We start from the raw sequence: 17,698 nt of genomic DNA on the forward strand, positions 1-17,698 counted from the left end.
AAATATATTTTGAGTCCAACAGAATTTTGGCTTTGTTAAGCAATAATTTAGCATGTTTCGACAAGTATAATAAATACGGCCCCACCTCTGCCATCTATGAATACTAATGTGAAATGTGATTGGTCACTGGGATGCTACAAGTACAGAATATGGTCTGTTACTATTTATCTGGTTTGAATAACTCATTATTTTTATATAACGTACCATTATACACACATATAATAGCTGATAATGACGGCGGTTATTGTAATAGGTTATTATTCCCATTTGATTCATCACAGTCGTCTTATGTCGAGAAATTGTCTGTATAATGTCAAATTATCTGATGAATGAATGAATGAAACGAGGTGAAGCCGAGTATTGCAACAATGGACTGTAACGAGAATCACGCTGACTTCATATCATTTTCGTGGTATCTTTTCAGAACTGTACACTCATCTGTACACCCAGAGTCAATATGGGCGTTATGGAGAAAAGAATAACCTCTTTCCTTTACATGGAATCGAATCCCGACTCCTCGATAGTCCATCCCTGAGCTTAGTCGCGATATCGACTGAGCTCTCCCGACTACTAGAAAGTAATATGTCCGAATAATAAGATACAAATCACATTTTTATTAGTACGAGCAATAAGGAAGCTTTCAAATCATGATCCTAGTTTTAAACGGAAACATGAAAATTTCAACTTAATGTGTCGTTTGAAACTGTTGATTGAAATATCTGTTTAAAAGGTCAAAGCGGAGAATCAGCGTAACTATGCACAATGTATCGACTTCTGTTTATCAGATCCACGTGCCTCGCTGACTAGCTATTGAATCATTTGAGTGCATATGTTCATAATAACAGGTCGCATATTTCGTATTTAATAAACTGCAGTGCCACAGAAAATTTTGATGAAAACACAGCAACATAGTTGGAAGGATAATGAATGTTTTGATTTTAAGGAACTCAAAAAAATATAACATAAGTTGCTGACAAACGGAAATTTGGAAGAGATGTTAAGAATAGAGCTGCCCGAAGTGGAAGTGTTGGTGTCGATGTTCTCATACCCAGGGGGATTTTGCATTTATGATTAGAGTGTAACAGCAGATATAAATGAATTATTCGATGGAAAATGTTCAGTTTATCCTCCGTTAGATTTCGCTATGCATTCATTAATAGATAAGGCAAGTTGCCTTAGTTGTTATAAACATGGAGGGCCTTTGGTAAGGCACTGGTGTATGGTTTAGAAGATACGTGGTTCGAAGACATGACTATTTTGTGAGAAAAAATATAAGAAATTTGTGCATGTAGGAAGCAAGTCGTACTATATAAGGAAGGTGAAGGTGTCAAATTTATATGAATCTGGTGGTACATGGGTAAGACATTGGCATAGTATTGGGAATATACGGGGTTCGAGACCGCGGTGTCTTTTGTCAATAGAAATTGAAAAATAAATAAATGTGATTTTTCTGCAGCTATAAACCAAGTCGTAGAATATAAGGCGATCGTAGACAGTTCTGGCATGCATGTTCTGGTGGTCTAGCGGTAAGGCACCGGCGTTGTAAACAGAATGTGCGTGGTTCGAGACCACGAGGATTTTTGTAATGAAATTTTTCTGGAATTATATAACGAGATGTAACATAAGAGAAAGATGTGAAGGTACAAAAATTTCGTGGTATTGGTGGCATACTGGTAAAATACCGGCATAGTGAGCAGAAGGTCCTAGGTTCGGAACCAACGAAAGTTTTGTAAAACAAATGGATTAATAAGATTTTTCTGCAATTATGATTCGAGGTGTAACATAAGAGGAAGATTGAAGAAAGAAATTTTCTATGGTGTTGGTGGCCTATGGTTAAGACACTGACCTAGTGTACAGAAGCTCCGAGGTTCGGAACCAACGAAAGTTTTATAAAATGATTTTTCTGTAATTAAAACAAAAGATGTAACATAAGAGGAAGATTAAACATCAAAATTTTCAGTGGCATCGGTGGCCCATTGGTAAAACACCGGACGTAGTAAAGAAGAGTCGGAAGGTTCGAGACCAAGTATAGTTTTGTGATTTATAAAGTAAGTTAATTGATTTTTCTGGAATTATAACCGAAGATGTAGCTTAAGAGGAAGATAAAAGAAAATAAATTTCAGTGGTGCTGTTGGTCTAGGGGTAAGACATCAGCTTAGTGTTCAGAAGGTCCCTGGTTCAAAACCAGTAGGATTTTTGTGAAACAGAAAATGGAAAGAAGTCAGGAGGTAGGGTAAAGGAGGGGGGAGAGATAGAGGGAGGGACCGGGGTGAGGGAAGATTCTTTATTTTTTTGCGGCCGCTCATTAAGACACTCAACCTAAGCGGGTTTTATNCTGGTCTGTGCAAACCGCTCCTCTGAAGAATTCATTTCATAGGGTAGGGCAGGAGGTACTGAGGATGGAAGCGTGGGACCCCACCCTCAACCACCCTTCATAATCACGCAGAAAGTTAATCACTTGATACCAAGCTAACTGTGCGAGATTTAAGAAAGCATGAAATAAACCTGCAGCGCCATCTGTTGAATATTAAAACATCCGTTCACCAGATGGCGCTGCAGGTTTAATTCAAAATTTCTTAATTCTCGCAGATTTAGCTTGGTTTCAAGTTATTAACTTTCTGCGTCACCCGAAGGGCGGTCGTGGGTACGGTCCCACGCTTCGCCATCTGTGGAGTAATGTTCAACAGATGGCGCCTTTTATTATTTAATATGAATACTATGGAAGCGGTCCCATGCTTCGCCATCTGTGGAGTAATGTTCAACAGTTGGCGCTACTTTCTTATTTCATATGAATACTATGGAAGAATGGGACTCCATCCTCACCCGCTCTTGGGATCACGCAGAAAGTTAATAACTTGAGAGCAAGATAAATCAACGAGAGTTAAGACAATATGAAATAAACCTGCAGCGCCATCTGTTGAACAGATGTTATAATGTTCAACAGATGGCGCTACAGTTTTAAATACTTTCCTGTTAACTCTCGCTCAGTTAGTTTGATCTCAAGTGATTAACTTTCTGCGTGATTATAAGGGTGGTTGAGGGTGGGGTCCCACGCTTCCATCCTCAGTATCTCCTGCCCTACCCTATGAAATGAATTCTTCAGAGGAGCGGTTTGTACAGCCCAATAAGATACCAAGATGCTGTATTTTAACTACACTTCGTGGCTTTCCATGAGGTTTTAGTCAACAGAATGCGCTGCAGGTATATTACATTTTCTTGCTAAATCTCGTTCATAGAACTTGGTCTGAAATGAATAAGTCAAAGTCACCCCCTAAGGGCGGGTGGTTGGTGGGCGGATGGTGGGCCAAACTTTTTTTCTTTTTGATCCCATGTGGATTTTAATAAACCCCGCTTAGGTTGAGTGTCTTAATGAGCGGCCGCAAAAAAAATCTTCCCTCACCCCGGTCCCTCCCTCTATCTCTCCATCCTCCTTTACCCTATCTCCTNATTACAGAAAAATCATTTTATAAAACTTTCGTTGGTTCCGAACCTCGGAGCTTCTGCACACTAGGTCAGTGTCTTAACCATAGGCCACCAACACCATAGAAAATTTCTTTCTTCAATCTTCCTCTTATGTTACACCTCGAGTCATAATTGCAGAAAAATCTTATTAATCCATTTGTTTTACAAAACTTTCGTTGGTTCCGAACCTAGGACCTTCTGCTCACTATGCCGGTATTTTACCAGTATGCCACCAATACCACGAAATTTTTGTACCTTCACATCTTTCTCTTATGTTACATCTCGTTATATAATTCCAGAAAAATTTCATTACAAAAATCCTCGTGGTCTCGAACCACGCACATTCTGTTTACAACGCCGGTGCCTTACCGCTAGACCACCAGAACATGCATGCCAGAACTGTCTACGATCGCCTTATATTATACGACTTGGTTTATAGTTGCACAAAAATCACATTTATTTATTCACTTTTCAGTTTATATTGACAAAAGACACCGTGGTCTAGCGCGTCTTCATACTGCCAAGAAGACAAATTAGACACGGGCGAAATTTCAAGTGAGAGGTCCTCGAAGATCCTCCGTATATCCCCCACCTTGCCCCAAGCGACTTCCATTTGTTCGGCCTTCTTAAACATCATCTTTCGGCTGAACATATTCCCGACGATGAAGCTGTAGAAAGGAATGTTACCGCCTGGTTCCATCAGCAGCCCAAAGAATATTATACTGCTGGTTTTCAGGGGCTTGTAATACGATGGGACAAGTGTCTCAATGTACAGGGAGATTGTGTTGAGAAATAAAAGCATTTTTTAAATCAGTATTCTTATTTATTTAAGTTCTATATCCATATGTAACTTACGTATTGACTTACCTACGTTTATAACTGTACTTAGCATTTCAGTTCCAGTGATATCTCGAAGGAAACCATGTAATGTGTGGCCGCCCGCCGACGTACATCTGCCACGACTTTCGCTCTAGCTTTTTTTCTGTGGCTGCAGGTATTTGCACGTTGTTCATTCTTACTTGTGGGCACATTTCGTGTCTCGTGGTGAATGTTATCTGGACAGACTTCGTTTGATTAACCGTTGTTCGCCAAGTAGTGTACCAGTAGGTGAGTAAATTAAGGTGGTTTCGCAGGTTTTGAGGCGCTGTTAGCGGGTTTTCACTAATAGGATCGAGAGCCACGTCATCAGCGAATGATTCTATCTTGGTGTTTTCGATTTCAGGTATATCAGCAGTGTAGATCGTAAACAGCAGTGGCCCAAGGATAGTGCCGTATGGGACTCCCGATTTAACGGGATATAGATTGGATTGTTGGTGTGAGTGCTTGACGGAGAAGTTTCTGTTGGAGAGGTATGATTTTAGGAGACAATAATTTTGAGACAGTGAGTTTTTTAATTTGAAGAGTAAGCCTTGTGCCATATTGAGACTAAAACCTCATGGAAAACCACGAATTGTAGTTAAAAATGTAGCATCTTTGCTTCTTATAATCTCCCTTATTGGGATGTGCAAGCCGTTCCTCTGAATAATTCATTTTATAGATTAGGGCAGGAGGTACTGGGGATGAGATAATGGAAGCATGGGAACCCTATCATACCACCCTTAACATCACGCAGCTATTTAATTACTTGAGACCAAGTTAATTCAGCGCGAGTGAACAGGAAAATATGAAATAAAACACTCGAGACTTATGGCGATGACACAAGGAGCGGTTTTCGCCGACTCGGCGCGTAGTCCTATTTCATCAAATGGGATAAAACAGAAAAGGCGGTACTCGCCGACAGGCGGCAGATTTGCCGACTCGGACTGTCGTCTGCTGGCGGTGCAGCGAGCGGTTTGAAGACTTGCTCCATAGATTCAATACATTCTCAGCATTTTCTTCCGCGACCGCCGAGTCGGCAAACCGCTCCGTGTGTCATCGCCCTAAAACGTCATGATAAGCCACGAAGTGTAGTAAAAAAGTAGCATCTTAGTTTCTTATTATCTCCCTTATTTGGCTGTGCAGGCCGCTCCTCTAAAGAATTAATTTTATAGGGTGGGGCAGGAGCAGCCCCGTGAAACTCCCATGTTATTGGTGGGCAACATGGCCGCCATGAAACTACGGTGCAATGCTGCTATCATCTCTACGCACCCTTACTTAATCCTGGAGCTGAGCCCTTCTGGAGGAGCCGGAAATTCTGCTTCTACTCAAGAATTTCCCACCATTTTATGGAACCAGAAGGCTGATTACCGCGTTTACAAGAGCCCTCCACTGGTCCCTATCCTGAGCCAGATCTATCCAATCCATACCATCCCATCCTATCTCTCTAAGATCCATTCTAATATTGTCCACCCACCTACGCCTTAGTCCTCCCTGTGGTCTCTTTACTTCTGGCTTTCCCACCAATATCCTATACGCATTCATCGTCTCCCCCATTCGTGCTACACGCCCTGCCCACTTAATCCTTAACTTGACCATTCTAATTATACTTGGAGAAGAGTACGAGTCATGAAGCTCCTCATTGTGCAGTTTTCTCCAACCTCCTGTCACTTCATCTCTCTTCGGTCCAAATATTCTCTTCAACACCCTCAGTCTATGTTCCTCCCTTAATGTCAGAGGCCAAGTTTCACACCCATACAGAACCACAGGCAAAATCTCTACACATCCTACACTAACTAAATTTAAAATGGTTGACAGGGCCGAGAGCACACTCGGTAAGAAGGTATGCTAATATAGCCACTATTTTGAGTGCTTGCCCTCAATGCTTTGTTCGCTAGAATAGCAATAAATACTTTTACAATCAGATCTCTTGTACTGCAGAGGTTCCCCCTCAAACCTATTTCTATTTTTGAACTGTGTTCAGTATCACTAGTCAAGGAGGATGAGGTTGGCTGGGCATGTAGCACGAATGTGTGAGGCGAGGAATGCATATAGGATATTGGTGGGAAAGCCAAAAAGATAGAGACTACTGGGAAAACCAACGCGTAGGTGGGTGGACAAATTTAAGACGTATCCTAGAGATAGGATGGTATGGTTTGGATTGATCAGGCTCAGGGTAGGGACCAGTGGAAGGCTCTTGTGAACACAGTAATGAACCTTCGGGTTCCATAAAACGCTGGAAAATTCTAGAGTGGCTGCACAATTGGCGGGTTCTCAAGAAGTAAGTTCTCCATAAGTAAGTTCAATATCACTTCACCCATATCCTTTGGGCTTGATTTCGGTGAAGTGCTGTTAAACTTGGTCCCCCCCNCCCAAAAAAAACATAGCGGAATAAAAGCCTCTGCAGCTCTGGAGTACAAGAGATTAGGTTGCAAATTATTTATCTGGAGAGAGTTTCTACCAGTGCCTGGAAAGTCATAACCTTTCTTTCACATGAAACACCTTTTTAACCAAAGGCACTGAACATTGTAAACTGTATCATAGATGGAATACTTGTATTTAGGAAAGCTGAAGGTGGGGAAACTTGTAAGAAAATTCTGTTTACATCAGAGATACATATATTAAACTCCATATTTCCTTATAACTTACACTTGAAAGCCATACAGAACACAGTTTTTCTGTTATATTTAAGTATTAGAAATCATGTATTGTAAGCAGCTATACTCATGTTTCCATTTATTATTATTTTCATTAGAATGATGGAATTTCAGAATGTGATATACACTCTTGTCAACAAGATTAAGACTGCATTTAATGATATAAGAAAATCTGATATATTCATCTTCACCAGTTCAGGGCTGGGAAGAAAAATATGGTGGAAATAATAACACATCTTTAAGAAATGTAATGAATACTGAAAATCTGTTACCTATTCATATTCCAGATCAGTATTGGATACGATTATATAGCAAAAATTAATAATATATGTTAAAGAAATGTAATTACTACTGAAAATCTTATGTTCATGTTCATCAGTTCAGTACAGGTAGGATTATATGTCAAAAGTAAGAGAAGGAATACACCTATAACAACAAAAGTGAATAATAATGTAATGAAAATGAAATAGGTGAAGAAATTACATAAATAGTCCTACCCACATTCAATCCTGATACTGGTTCTGCTTCTCAGAGTTTCACACTGAGGTGGATAACCTGCACTTTGCAAGTCAATTACAAAGTAATGCCTCTTCATTCTTACCTACACATAAACAAGACCAATGTGTGTCAGAAAACAATTTCCCACATAATTCTCGATTGAAATTTAATTACTTGAAGATAAAGGCCAGAATGAACTCTGACCAAGTGAAGTTCTAATATTCTGAGACGAAGGAAACATGTTTGCAAAGGGGGGAAGAGATGGAGCTCAAGTTCAAAATAAGTTTCTTGCATGTAATCGAACTGTGGTTGACCATGTTAGCATTCACTGCAACGTGTTTGCAAAGCGGGAAAGAGATGGAGCTCAGGTTCAAAGTAAGTTTCTTGAATGTAATCGAACTGTGGATGACGATGTTATCATTTGCTGCACAGTAGTTTCTCTTGCTGCACTGCAACTGCTTGTCACCAGGGTTACTTTCTCCAACTTATGAAACATCTAACGATGCTCATGTGACTAGATGGCACACATATTCTTCCAGTAATTCCATAATTGCTCTCTATCGATTTCCAGGGTTGGTATGGGCAGGGCATTATAAGGCAAAATGAAGAAGCATTACTTTCCTAATGACTTACTGATGAGTCAATATCTTCATCTTCCTCTCTGTGGCCCTATGCCTGGCTGCGTCAGTCATCAGCGGTACAGCGTTCTAGCAGAATCAGTAGTACAGGATAACCCAACTCTTCCTGCCCATACCATAGCCCTGTAAGAGTATTACATATTTTCTCAAAACCATGAAATAATTCATCAGTAAACATTACAAACATGGTGTAGGTGCTACATTGTGAGGTTACGTTTAATTCATTTAATGCAGACACTGGCTAAACTTAATTTCTTCATCGTGTAAAGCAACAGGAAAAAAACCATTACATTATATACTAAAACAGACATTCATTCATTTATTTACATTCCAAGAATCCTTACATGGCTGGAAGAATAGTGGATATAGTAATAGTAAAAAACAACAGGATAAGTCGCATCAGTTATACAGATACAAATTAATTATACTTAATCCATAACAATTACGCTTATTATCAAAGACAAATCAGAGTGAGTAAGTCATTAACACAGTTATAAAATATATATGTAAAAGAATGCAACACACTAATATGACACAATACTACTATAATGAAACATAAAAATATACTACTAGGCATCCAGCGTATAACAGACCAAGCTCATTAATTAATACTGAAGTTAAAATATTCCTCCAATGAGTAAAATGATTTTACAACCCTTTGGTACCTATCTTTGTGATAAGATTTTATCAATGCATTGGCCTTACCAACTATTCCATAAAATTCTACTTTAGGCAGGCAGGCAGACAGACATATTGACACAGTCAAAAGCTTTCTTCAAATCACAGAAAATGCCACCCATTATATTTTGTTATTCAGTATCTTTAATANTTCTGATTTTTAAAGCTGAATTTCATCATACCCACTACATTTTTTTTTGTTTTAAATACCGAATTATATTTTGATTTTCTTTAGTAGAGGTATGGTTCAGTTTAATTTTTGGAAAGGGAATCGTGAAAGCTCGAGACAGATAATTTGAATATTTGTCAGCATCCGACTCTATAATGTGGCCAACGTTTGCATTATTAGTATTGATCATGTCAGCTATTGTTCGAAAATTATTATTAAAGGAATCTGTAATCACATGATGATTATCAGTTAACTTCCCATTGATGTTTAAAAACTGTATACCTGCATTATTAATTTTTCAACCTGTGTCTGATTTTATAATGCTCCAGGTGGTTTTCATTTTGTTACTAGAATTAGAAATTAATTATAGTGAAGATTTATAGCTCCTTTAATAACACTGGCCAAAATTTTACAGTATGTTTTATAATAATATTTTACATCTGGCTCATACCGTGATGAATCCCTGGGAAAATAGAAGAATTTGATTCCAGTGTGCTCGCTGCATGACACGCACCCTGGAGCAAAACATTTTCTTATTCTTCCAATTTATCCTGCAAGAAACAATACAACAATTACAACATAATCACAGTACACTCAGATTTTCTTGAGATTCTATGGTCCTTTTTAGGCTACACCGAAAGATGCTTAAAATACATAAATACGATTTCGATGAAATATCGTAGCAACACTTTTTGACTTCTTGTTTGATTTTAATTTCACTGGGCGTAGTAAGTATAATAATCCATATATAAAAATAACACACAGATGTAAATTCATGCGTAAATGTCGACTCTCATTCCACAACCTCAAACCAAAATCCCTACTTACTAATTAATTGCACGTCATATCAATGGCGCACACGTAACGTTACAAACTACGCAGTATTACAGAGCCAACGCCCAAAGCCTTCAATGGAACTTCAAGATTCTCTGATTGGCTCACATTCAGCGATTCGATTAACTGCGATAGGTGTATTATGATCGATTCCAATAATTTCCAGACTATCTAGTTCATGTAGGACGCGTAGAGATGGCAGTTCTGCATGTTTCCCTTTCCACTATCCCAGTCTCACCCCACTGCTCTTTGCGGTCTGTCGCATTTTCCTTTAACTATTAAATAAAAATTCAATTCGTACCTCACAGGAAACACTTTACACCTCGAGTATAACTCGATTAATGCTGTTTAGGAAAAAATCGTTATTTATTGTGAGAATCATACGAAATACAAAGTTGTTCAAATTACTGGAGTCGATTTTCGTTCTTGTTGGTTAGGGCAAGTTCGTGTTTTCAAAAGAACCTACTTTCGAGCTCTTGTGATTTCTGAGAACTAAACCATTAATAAAACCCCTACCAGAGAAATTTTGCAATATTAATTTCATGTTGATTCAGTTCTCATGTAATTAGATATCCGCTCAACAAATAAGGTTCGCATTGTGTAACTCAAATACATTCAGTGATACCCTAGTCATAACGTATCTTGATCTCCGATGAAACAATCTGTCTTTTACTTATACGAAATTTATAATTTGCTATTTCGCATTCCATGAAGATCGCTTAATGTTACATATGTAATGCAGACTGAACTAATTCAGGGAGCTTAACTGGTAATAAATTAATGAGTAATGCGAAATGGAAGAGGACGAAGGAAATGTAGATGTAGAGGGGAAAGGTTAGAAAATTAAAATAAAATGTGCACAATAAATCACTCTCACGTTTTTCCTCATCCAAATAGGATTTTCTAATTAAAAAGAGGGCAGAGCAGGGTGAACATGTCAGGTTGCGAATAAGCTGTATTTAACGGAACGACCAACAGATGTCGAACTACCAAATCTTTCACTTGTTCTGCTGTCTTAGGGAAACAAGCGAAGCCTCTCAGGTCATCTCGGAATGGGAAAATCTGTTTAAGGTGTTCCTGTGCGTAACTGAGGGAAACGTTTCATTGCATGTGAAGTACATACTTACGAAAATTGACTACATCTTAATTCTTGTTCCAGTAATAGTGCATTTGTTAGTACCTACTGACTTGAAAACTACAATTTACTCCAGTCAGCCTGGAAGTTATGCTTAACCTACACCGATACTTTTAAAATTACGTTCGTACTTGAATAGTCAGTACTGCCAACAATCTAGATTCCTAGATGAAGTCAACATCATCAATATTGTCACGTGTTGCATATGTAACGCGACAAGAAAATTCACGCACTTCCCTCGTAGCCGTCGACTGCCTGAGTCTTCTCTTCCGCCAAATGGACGAAGTGTTACGTTTGTAAATAGTGTAAAATATCTAGGTGTAATCTTCGATAAGATACTCGTAGTTACATGGAGATTACACATAGAAATGATCGAAGCCAAGGCCTTCAGAACATTCATTAGAGTATATTCCCTATTCAAAAGGGAGCGATTGAGCGCTAACATTAAACTGACTCTCCACAAAGCTCTTATTAGATCCGTAATGACTTATGCTAGTCCCGCCTGGGAGTTTGCGGCAGACACATCTAGTGAAATTGCAGCGCCTGCAAAACAAGGTTCTCCGCACCATTGGCAATTTTCCAAGGCGCACACCGGTCCGCGATTTGCACATGGCATTCAAAATCCCGTACGTATATGATTACATAACAAAATTATGCAGGCAACAAGCAGAAGTCATACAAAATCATGATAATGAGAATGTTCGCAACATCGGTCAAGGCGAAACCCAACACAGAAAGTATAAGAGGCTTAAACTTCGCGGCGGTCAGGCACACGACCGTTCAAGTGACTAGACTGCCATGGTAGCGAATACTATTATAAATAGGGCATAGTAGGCTGTATGAGTACTGAGCATAGACTGACAGAGGCCTTGTATATATTATACATAATAGTTATTAAGACTCAATTGTAAATAAGTGCACATAGTGACAATGGACTAATACTATCGACTGTGACTACAAATAACAGACCCGACCTCTCGTCAGAGAGGGCGCCCCACATGGACAGGACAGTAAGTTTCATCTAAAAAGAAACATCTGTTCGTGAGCCCCAGCCGGGGCTCGACACCAAGACAGACAGACTGACTGGTCGTCAGTCGCAATGTGACTTTTACTTTTACTTGTCCTAAGGAGTCCAGGAGGGTTCAGCAGTTGAGAGCACAAGGACGAGAACTGAGGGTGTTCTTGGTGAATTGTGATGATTAGCTGAGTACAGATTAGGATAGGGGAGTACAGGGTGATTTAAGACGAAATAATAAGATTTCATAGTGAGTTGAAGCGCTAGTTTGTTGGGATCCGTTGCTAGGAGACGACTAGTGNAGTGAATTGTGATGATTAGCTGAGTACAGATTAGGATAGGGGAATACAGGGTGATTTAAGACGAAATAATAAGAAGATTTCATAGTGATTTGAAGCGCTAGTTTGTTGGGATCCGTTGCTAGGAGACGACTAGTGAAAACAGAGGATTCTAGTGCGTGTGCAACGGTAAACTGTAAACTATGTAAATCAGCAGTAGCGCTGTATTAATTGTCATTAAGAGAGAGAGAGAGAGTGTAACCGAAGCGACTTTAAATCCTGAATTTCGAACAAGAACCCGTTATTTTCGTCACGGGTACCCCCATACACGTGCCAATATGCACTGTACACGTACCATACGTATTTATATCTATTTTTGGGAGGAGGAATATATAGGATATAAGTGTAAAGTGCCAACAAATCTGGCCACCAGTTCCACACACCAAAACAAGGAAAAAATGTTCATATCAACTTAGATATTAAAAATTGGATGTGAGAATGTGAACTGGATGCATGTAGCCCAGGATACACCTCTTGAGAATACGGCAATGAAAGTTAGAGCTCCACAAAAGAAGAGAAAATTTCTGACTAGATGATCGACTATCAGCTTCTAAGGGAAAAATTATGCTCCATGGAGTTAGTTATCTGCCCGTTATAATGTTACGAACCATTTCTGAGAAATGTGATAATGTTCGACTTAACCATCGAGGAGATGTGTAAATACAATGCGCAGGTCACCAGAATTCAGGGCAAAAACATAATATAAATATAGCTAACAGGTCCTTTGAAAATGTGGCAGATTTCGAATATCTGCGATTGGCAGTAACAAATCAAAATCTGATTTATGAGCAAGTTAAGTGCAGAGTGATGACTGCCCCCATTCGGTCCAGAGCCGTCTTTCTTTTCGTCTGATGTCTAAAGACGCAGAAATTAGAATATACAAAATTGTAATTTTGCCTGTAGTTTTAAATGAGTGTGAAACTTGGTCTCTGGCATCAAGAGAACAACTGAGACTAAGGGTGTGTGAGAACAGGGTGCTTTTGGACCAAAGGGGGATGAAATGGCACTAGGTTCAACAAAACTGAGGAACTTCATAATTTGTACTCTTTGGCAAGTATAATTAGGATGATCATGTCAACGAGGATGAGATAAGCAGGGCATGTAGCACACATGGGGGAGAATATGAATGTATATGCAGGTTGGAGGATATTAAAATTGATTTCAGAGAGGTAGGATGGAGTGGTGTGGACTGGATTGATCGGCTGAAGACTGCGACCAGTAGAGGGCTCTTGTGAATACGGTAATGAAACTTCGGCTTCCATGGAAATTCTTGAGTGGCTGAGCGGCTGGCGGGTTTTCAACGTGGACTCAGCTCCATGGAGTTAGTTAGTTAGAGGACGATCAAACAAAATCACCAGCTAACATTTAGCATAGAATATCATTACCAAATTTCACCGGAATACGCTGACTGGGATATGAAAGGTGACGTCATCCACTAAGTGCAAGAAACGCTTCATATATCTCCATATTTGACAGCTTCAAATTGATTAGTGACTTATCTGGCACCTCAGATTCCGTCTCGATAAGCTCAAGTCAAGCGACACGTAGGTTCCTTTTTGCTGTGTGTTGGAGTGGCAGTATCGCCAGCTGCTAACTGCACCGAGTTCTGCTTCATGGAACCGAGTACTTCTGAAGCTAATAGCGAAACGTTCGGCCACTCAAGGAATTACATGCCTTTTTATGAAACTCCAAGGTTCATTGCCGTGTTAACAAGATCTAGCGACTTGCCTTTCCGTGAGCCAGATAAAACCTCACGCCACCATATTACATTACATTCTTCAAGATTTATTTTATTGTCATACGTAGGGGTCTATTATAAGGCGGGGTTTGGTTTGGTAAATAGATATACACCTTATACATTCACACAACTTGGGACTACAGACAATACAGCGCTATCACTATTCTACACACTTTGCAGTTCACCGCTGCACACGCACCAGGGCTCTAAGTCTTCACTAGTCGTATTCTGGCAACGGATTAATAACCGTCTCACTGTAATTTCAAATCATAAGTTCCGTGCGAAGACGGGGTCTAATATCTCCACCGTAGCCCTGCGAGTCATAGGAGGCGACGAAAATGGAACCCAGTGCCTGGGTTTATAACTGGGCCACCCTGTTCCTGGGTGAAATAAACGTGGGGACCTGGCCATCTAGGTTGGGGGAGTCTCGAGTCTGAGACAGTAAATTATGCCCATGAATCCCATGGGACTCGGACATGAGAATCACTGCGCTGGCGAAGGCCATCAGCAACTGTAAACGACAGACCCTTCCTCTCATTAGAGAGGATCTTGCATGAGGACTATAACCGCAAGTGGTCAGTTGGAAACAAATTGCTCTTCGTGAGTCTCAGAGGGTTTGTCGCCAAGAAGAACTGATAAGCGGTACACCGTCAGCCGTAAAGTGACTCTGACTCTGACTCAAACCACATATAAAGTCTTCTTTGCACCGCGGAATTCATTTTTTTTGCCATTCCTCCTCAATCATCTTCGACTGTCATCTCCAGAACGTGACCCAATTAAATTCTTCTGCTCCAAAGCTTATACTTCGGCAGACTGGGGTCCCGAAAGTGGACTATTCACTTCTCGACTACTGTGGTTCTGCACTCTTCTCTGCTCTCGTCTTGTGACTATGTCCTTTTATAACCACTCGGCACGAACCTCACGGAAAACACAGCCTCAACTGTTAAAGATGTATGTTTACTGATCCCTTACCTAGCAATGGATGTCCTACTGTCGCGTGAGCGTGTATTGTGGGAATGTGTTTACCGACCCGTTGCCTAGCAATGGGCATGCACATGACATTATTATTGTTGTTCCATCTACAGCCGGATCAAACTTCACAGAGAACTTCATGGGCTTTGGTTTGTCGCATTATTATTCCAATTTTGTCCATAATATTCTTTATCTGCTTCACCGAAGACGACCCTAAGCCTAATAGGAAAAGACTGAGAGAGAGATCACATGATTAAAAACCGCGGGCTCAGCCGACCGGGCTGTGAGTACCCGCTTATGGTCTCTTGCGCAGGGTCACGGTTCAAGATTTCAACAGATGAAGAGACATTATGATTTTGGGTACAACCCAGCACATACGGCAAAGCATGTGTACGAGGCAGTCCTTCCATTTGGGAGAATAAAATGAAGCAGTGACTGCATCCCGTGCTACGGACGACTGCAATCTGGCAGTGGGCCAACGGAGGTTAAGAGTCTAAGGTGGATAATGTAGGTTTAGATGCAGTTAGGGGGCAGCTTTACCATCGAAATGCCATAAGTTCTCATGGGGATATCTCAATTATAGGCTTATCTCAGGGGGAACGTCACATCCTCACTCAGATACCGCCCCAAAGGAAGAAAGGAGAAAGGCCAACCACTGGATAGATGGAGGGACCAGGGTTCGGAACGGGACCAAAGGACCGATCCTTTTGGATGATGTACATTTTATGGTATGAATACTGTTGCTGGTGTGTAGAAACTTCATGTGCTTAATCCTGTGGTGTACACAACCGTTGCTAAACAGCGACTTTATAAACAGAGACCGTCACTAAGTAACGCCTGCAACAATACAAGAACGGTGTTTTCCGTGGTCCGCGCCAAGACTGTTTCTCCGCAACGGATCAGTAAACACGTTCCCGCGGCAACGGACACGAACGCAAAAATACTGCAACAGTGTTTTCTATGTGGTCCGTCGCGACGAGTTATAACCATGACAGTCGGAGCAGTGAATAGTGAGTTCTACATTGCAGGCTGTGAAGATACCTGTATGAGTCCATGAATGAAGAATCTCCACTGTTAGAAGCCGTTTGCTAGGGAACGGCTGGTGAAGAGGGCAGGCTAAAAAAGGCTTAGCGGGTGCTGTAGTGATTTGTGAATTGTGGAGAGCAGCGGTGACGCTGTAACTGCTTATACATCTGAATCCTGTGTATAAGTAGTCAATACATCTATTTACTAAATAAACCTGGTCTACAATCACCCATAAATCGCGATAATATTGATATATGACACATACATTCGTATATTTTTGTTACTAACCTCAACACATACAACTAGGAAAAGTCTGCTTTGTGTATGCTTCTATTCTTTAAATTAATATTACAGTAACTTATCGTGAAATATATTTAACAGGTAACAGTTTTATTCTGGAATGGGCTATTCAGAATATAAGAAAATCAAAGCTCAGTCCCAATAAATAAATAAATGTATAATTGTAAATAATATACCGGGATATGTTTTCTCAAAATCATCACTTTTACAGCTATTATGCGCCACTGGCATGAAGTACGGGTATATGAATAAGCTGCTAAATATTATAAAAAGTCCGTTATGTGTGACTTCGGATTTTGGGATTCATCCTATCGCGTATTGAAGCATTTCCGCCTTTCCGGCATGTACTACAGTTGCACGTCAACCGCCTCTGACTTCACTCAACCTGGAGACCGTGATACATACGGCCAACTTAACTGTACCGCCTCAAACACACCCCGAAGATGGCGAATGCAAAGTGCGCCGAAAAGATGGAACTTAAATACCGAAAGCAGCGGAACCATAGAAGCAGACACAGACCGGAAGAGGCCAATGAAAAGAAAACTATTTTTGAGCCATAAAAAATGTCAGTTTTAAACACTTTTAGGCAACATAATTTCAGCACCTACTTCTTACTGTTCACCTCACAGCTTCAAGGGAATTTCAACTGCCTTTCAACAACAGGAGTAACGCACTGTAAGGTACACAAATTTATTTCGGGATCAGAACTCCGTGGTACAACATAAACCGTGTTGTTCTCAACATTACAAAATGCGCAGCATTAGTTGGAAATAAATACAGCGGGTTCCACCGCTATGAAACTTATCACCCGTGACCTCCGACCCCATAACCACCATAGCCACCGCCATAACTGCCGCTCCAATGTCCATGTCCTTTATATCCTCCAACTCCGTGCAAACCACCTCCGTGATGGCCACGCCCGAGCCAACTTCCACCATGACCACCTCCGTAATGACCACCATGTCCGCCGCCTCCGTAGCCACCACCTCCGTGGCCTCCGCCTCCGTATCCCCCACCTCCATGACCGCCACCTCCGTGGCCTCCATGTCCACCTCCGTATCCCCCACCTCCATGCCCGCCACCGCCGTATCCTCCACCTCCGTGGCCTCCATGACCACCACCACCACCACCGTGACCACCGCCGTATCCACCGCTTCCATGTCCACCGCCGTGGCCTCCATGCCCACCACCTCCATGGCCTCCGCCTCCGTGTCCACCGCCACCGTAGCCACCACTTCCACCTCCGTGGCTTCCGCCTCCGTGTCCGCCACCACCGTAGCCACCACCTCCACCTCCGTGGCCTCCGCCTCCGTGTCCACCGCCGTATCCCCCACCTCCATGGCCTCCACCTCCGGGTCCACCGCCGTATCCCCCACCGCCGCG

The 17,698-nt window shown here is 41.1% G+C and overlaps 1 protein-coding gene across 1 annotated transcript in view; it reads right to left on the reverse strand.

Moving 5' to 3' along the window:
- Positions 1–17,119: 17,119 nt before the first annotated feature.
- Positions 17,120–17,698, reverse strand: part of LOC111870515 (glycine-rich cell wall structural protein 1.8-like) — a 1,816-nt gene continuing 1,237 nt past the window's right edge. Inside the window, exon 2 of the mRNA XM_023862869.1 lies at positions 17,120–17,664. Within this exon, the coding sequence (XP_023718637.1) occupies positions 17,120–17,664 (545 nt within the window). The remainder of the gene's footprint in view (positions 17,665–17,698) is intronic.

This window comes from Cryptotermes secundus, unplaced genomic scaffold, assembly GCF_002891405.2.
Source record: "Cryptotermes secundus unplaced genomic scaffold, Csec_1.0 scaffold117, whole genome shotgun sequence".
Lineage (NCBI taxonomy): Eukaryota > Metazoa > Arthropoda > Insecta > Blattodea > Kalotermitidae > Cryptotermes > Cryptotermes secundus.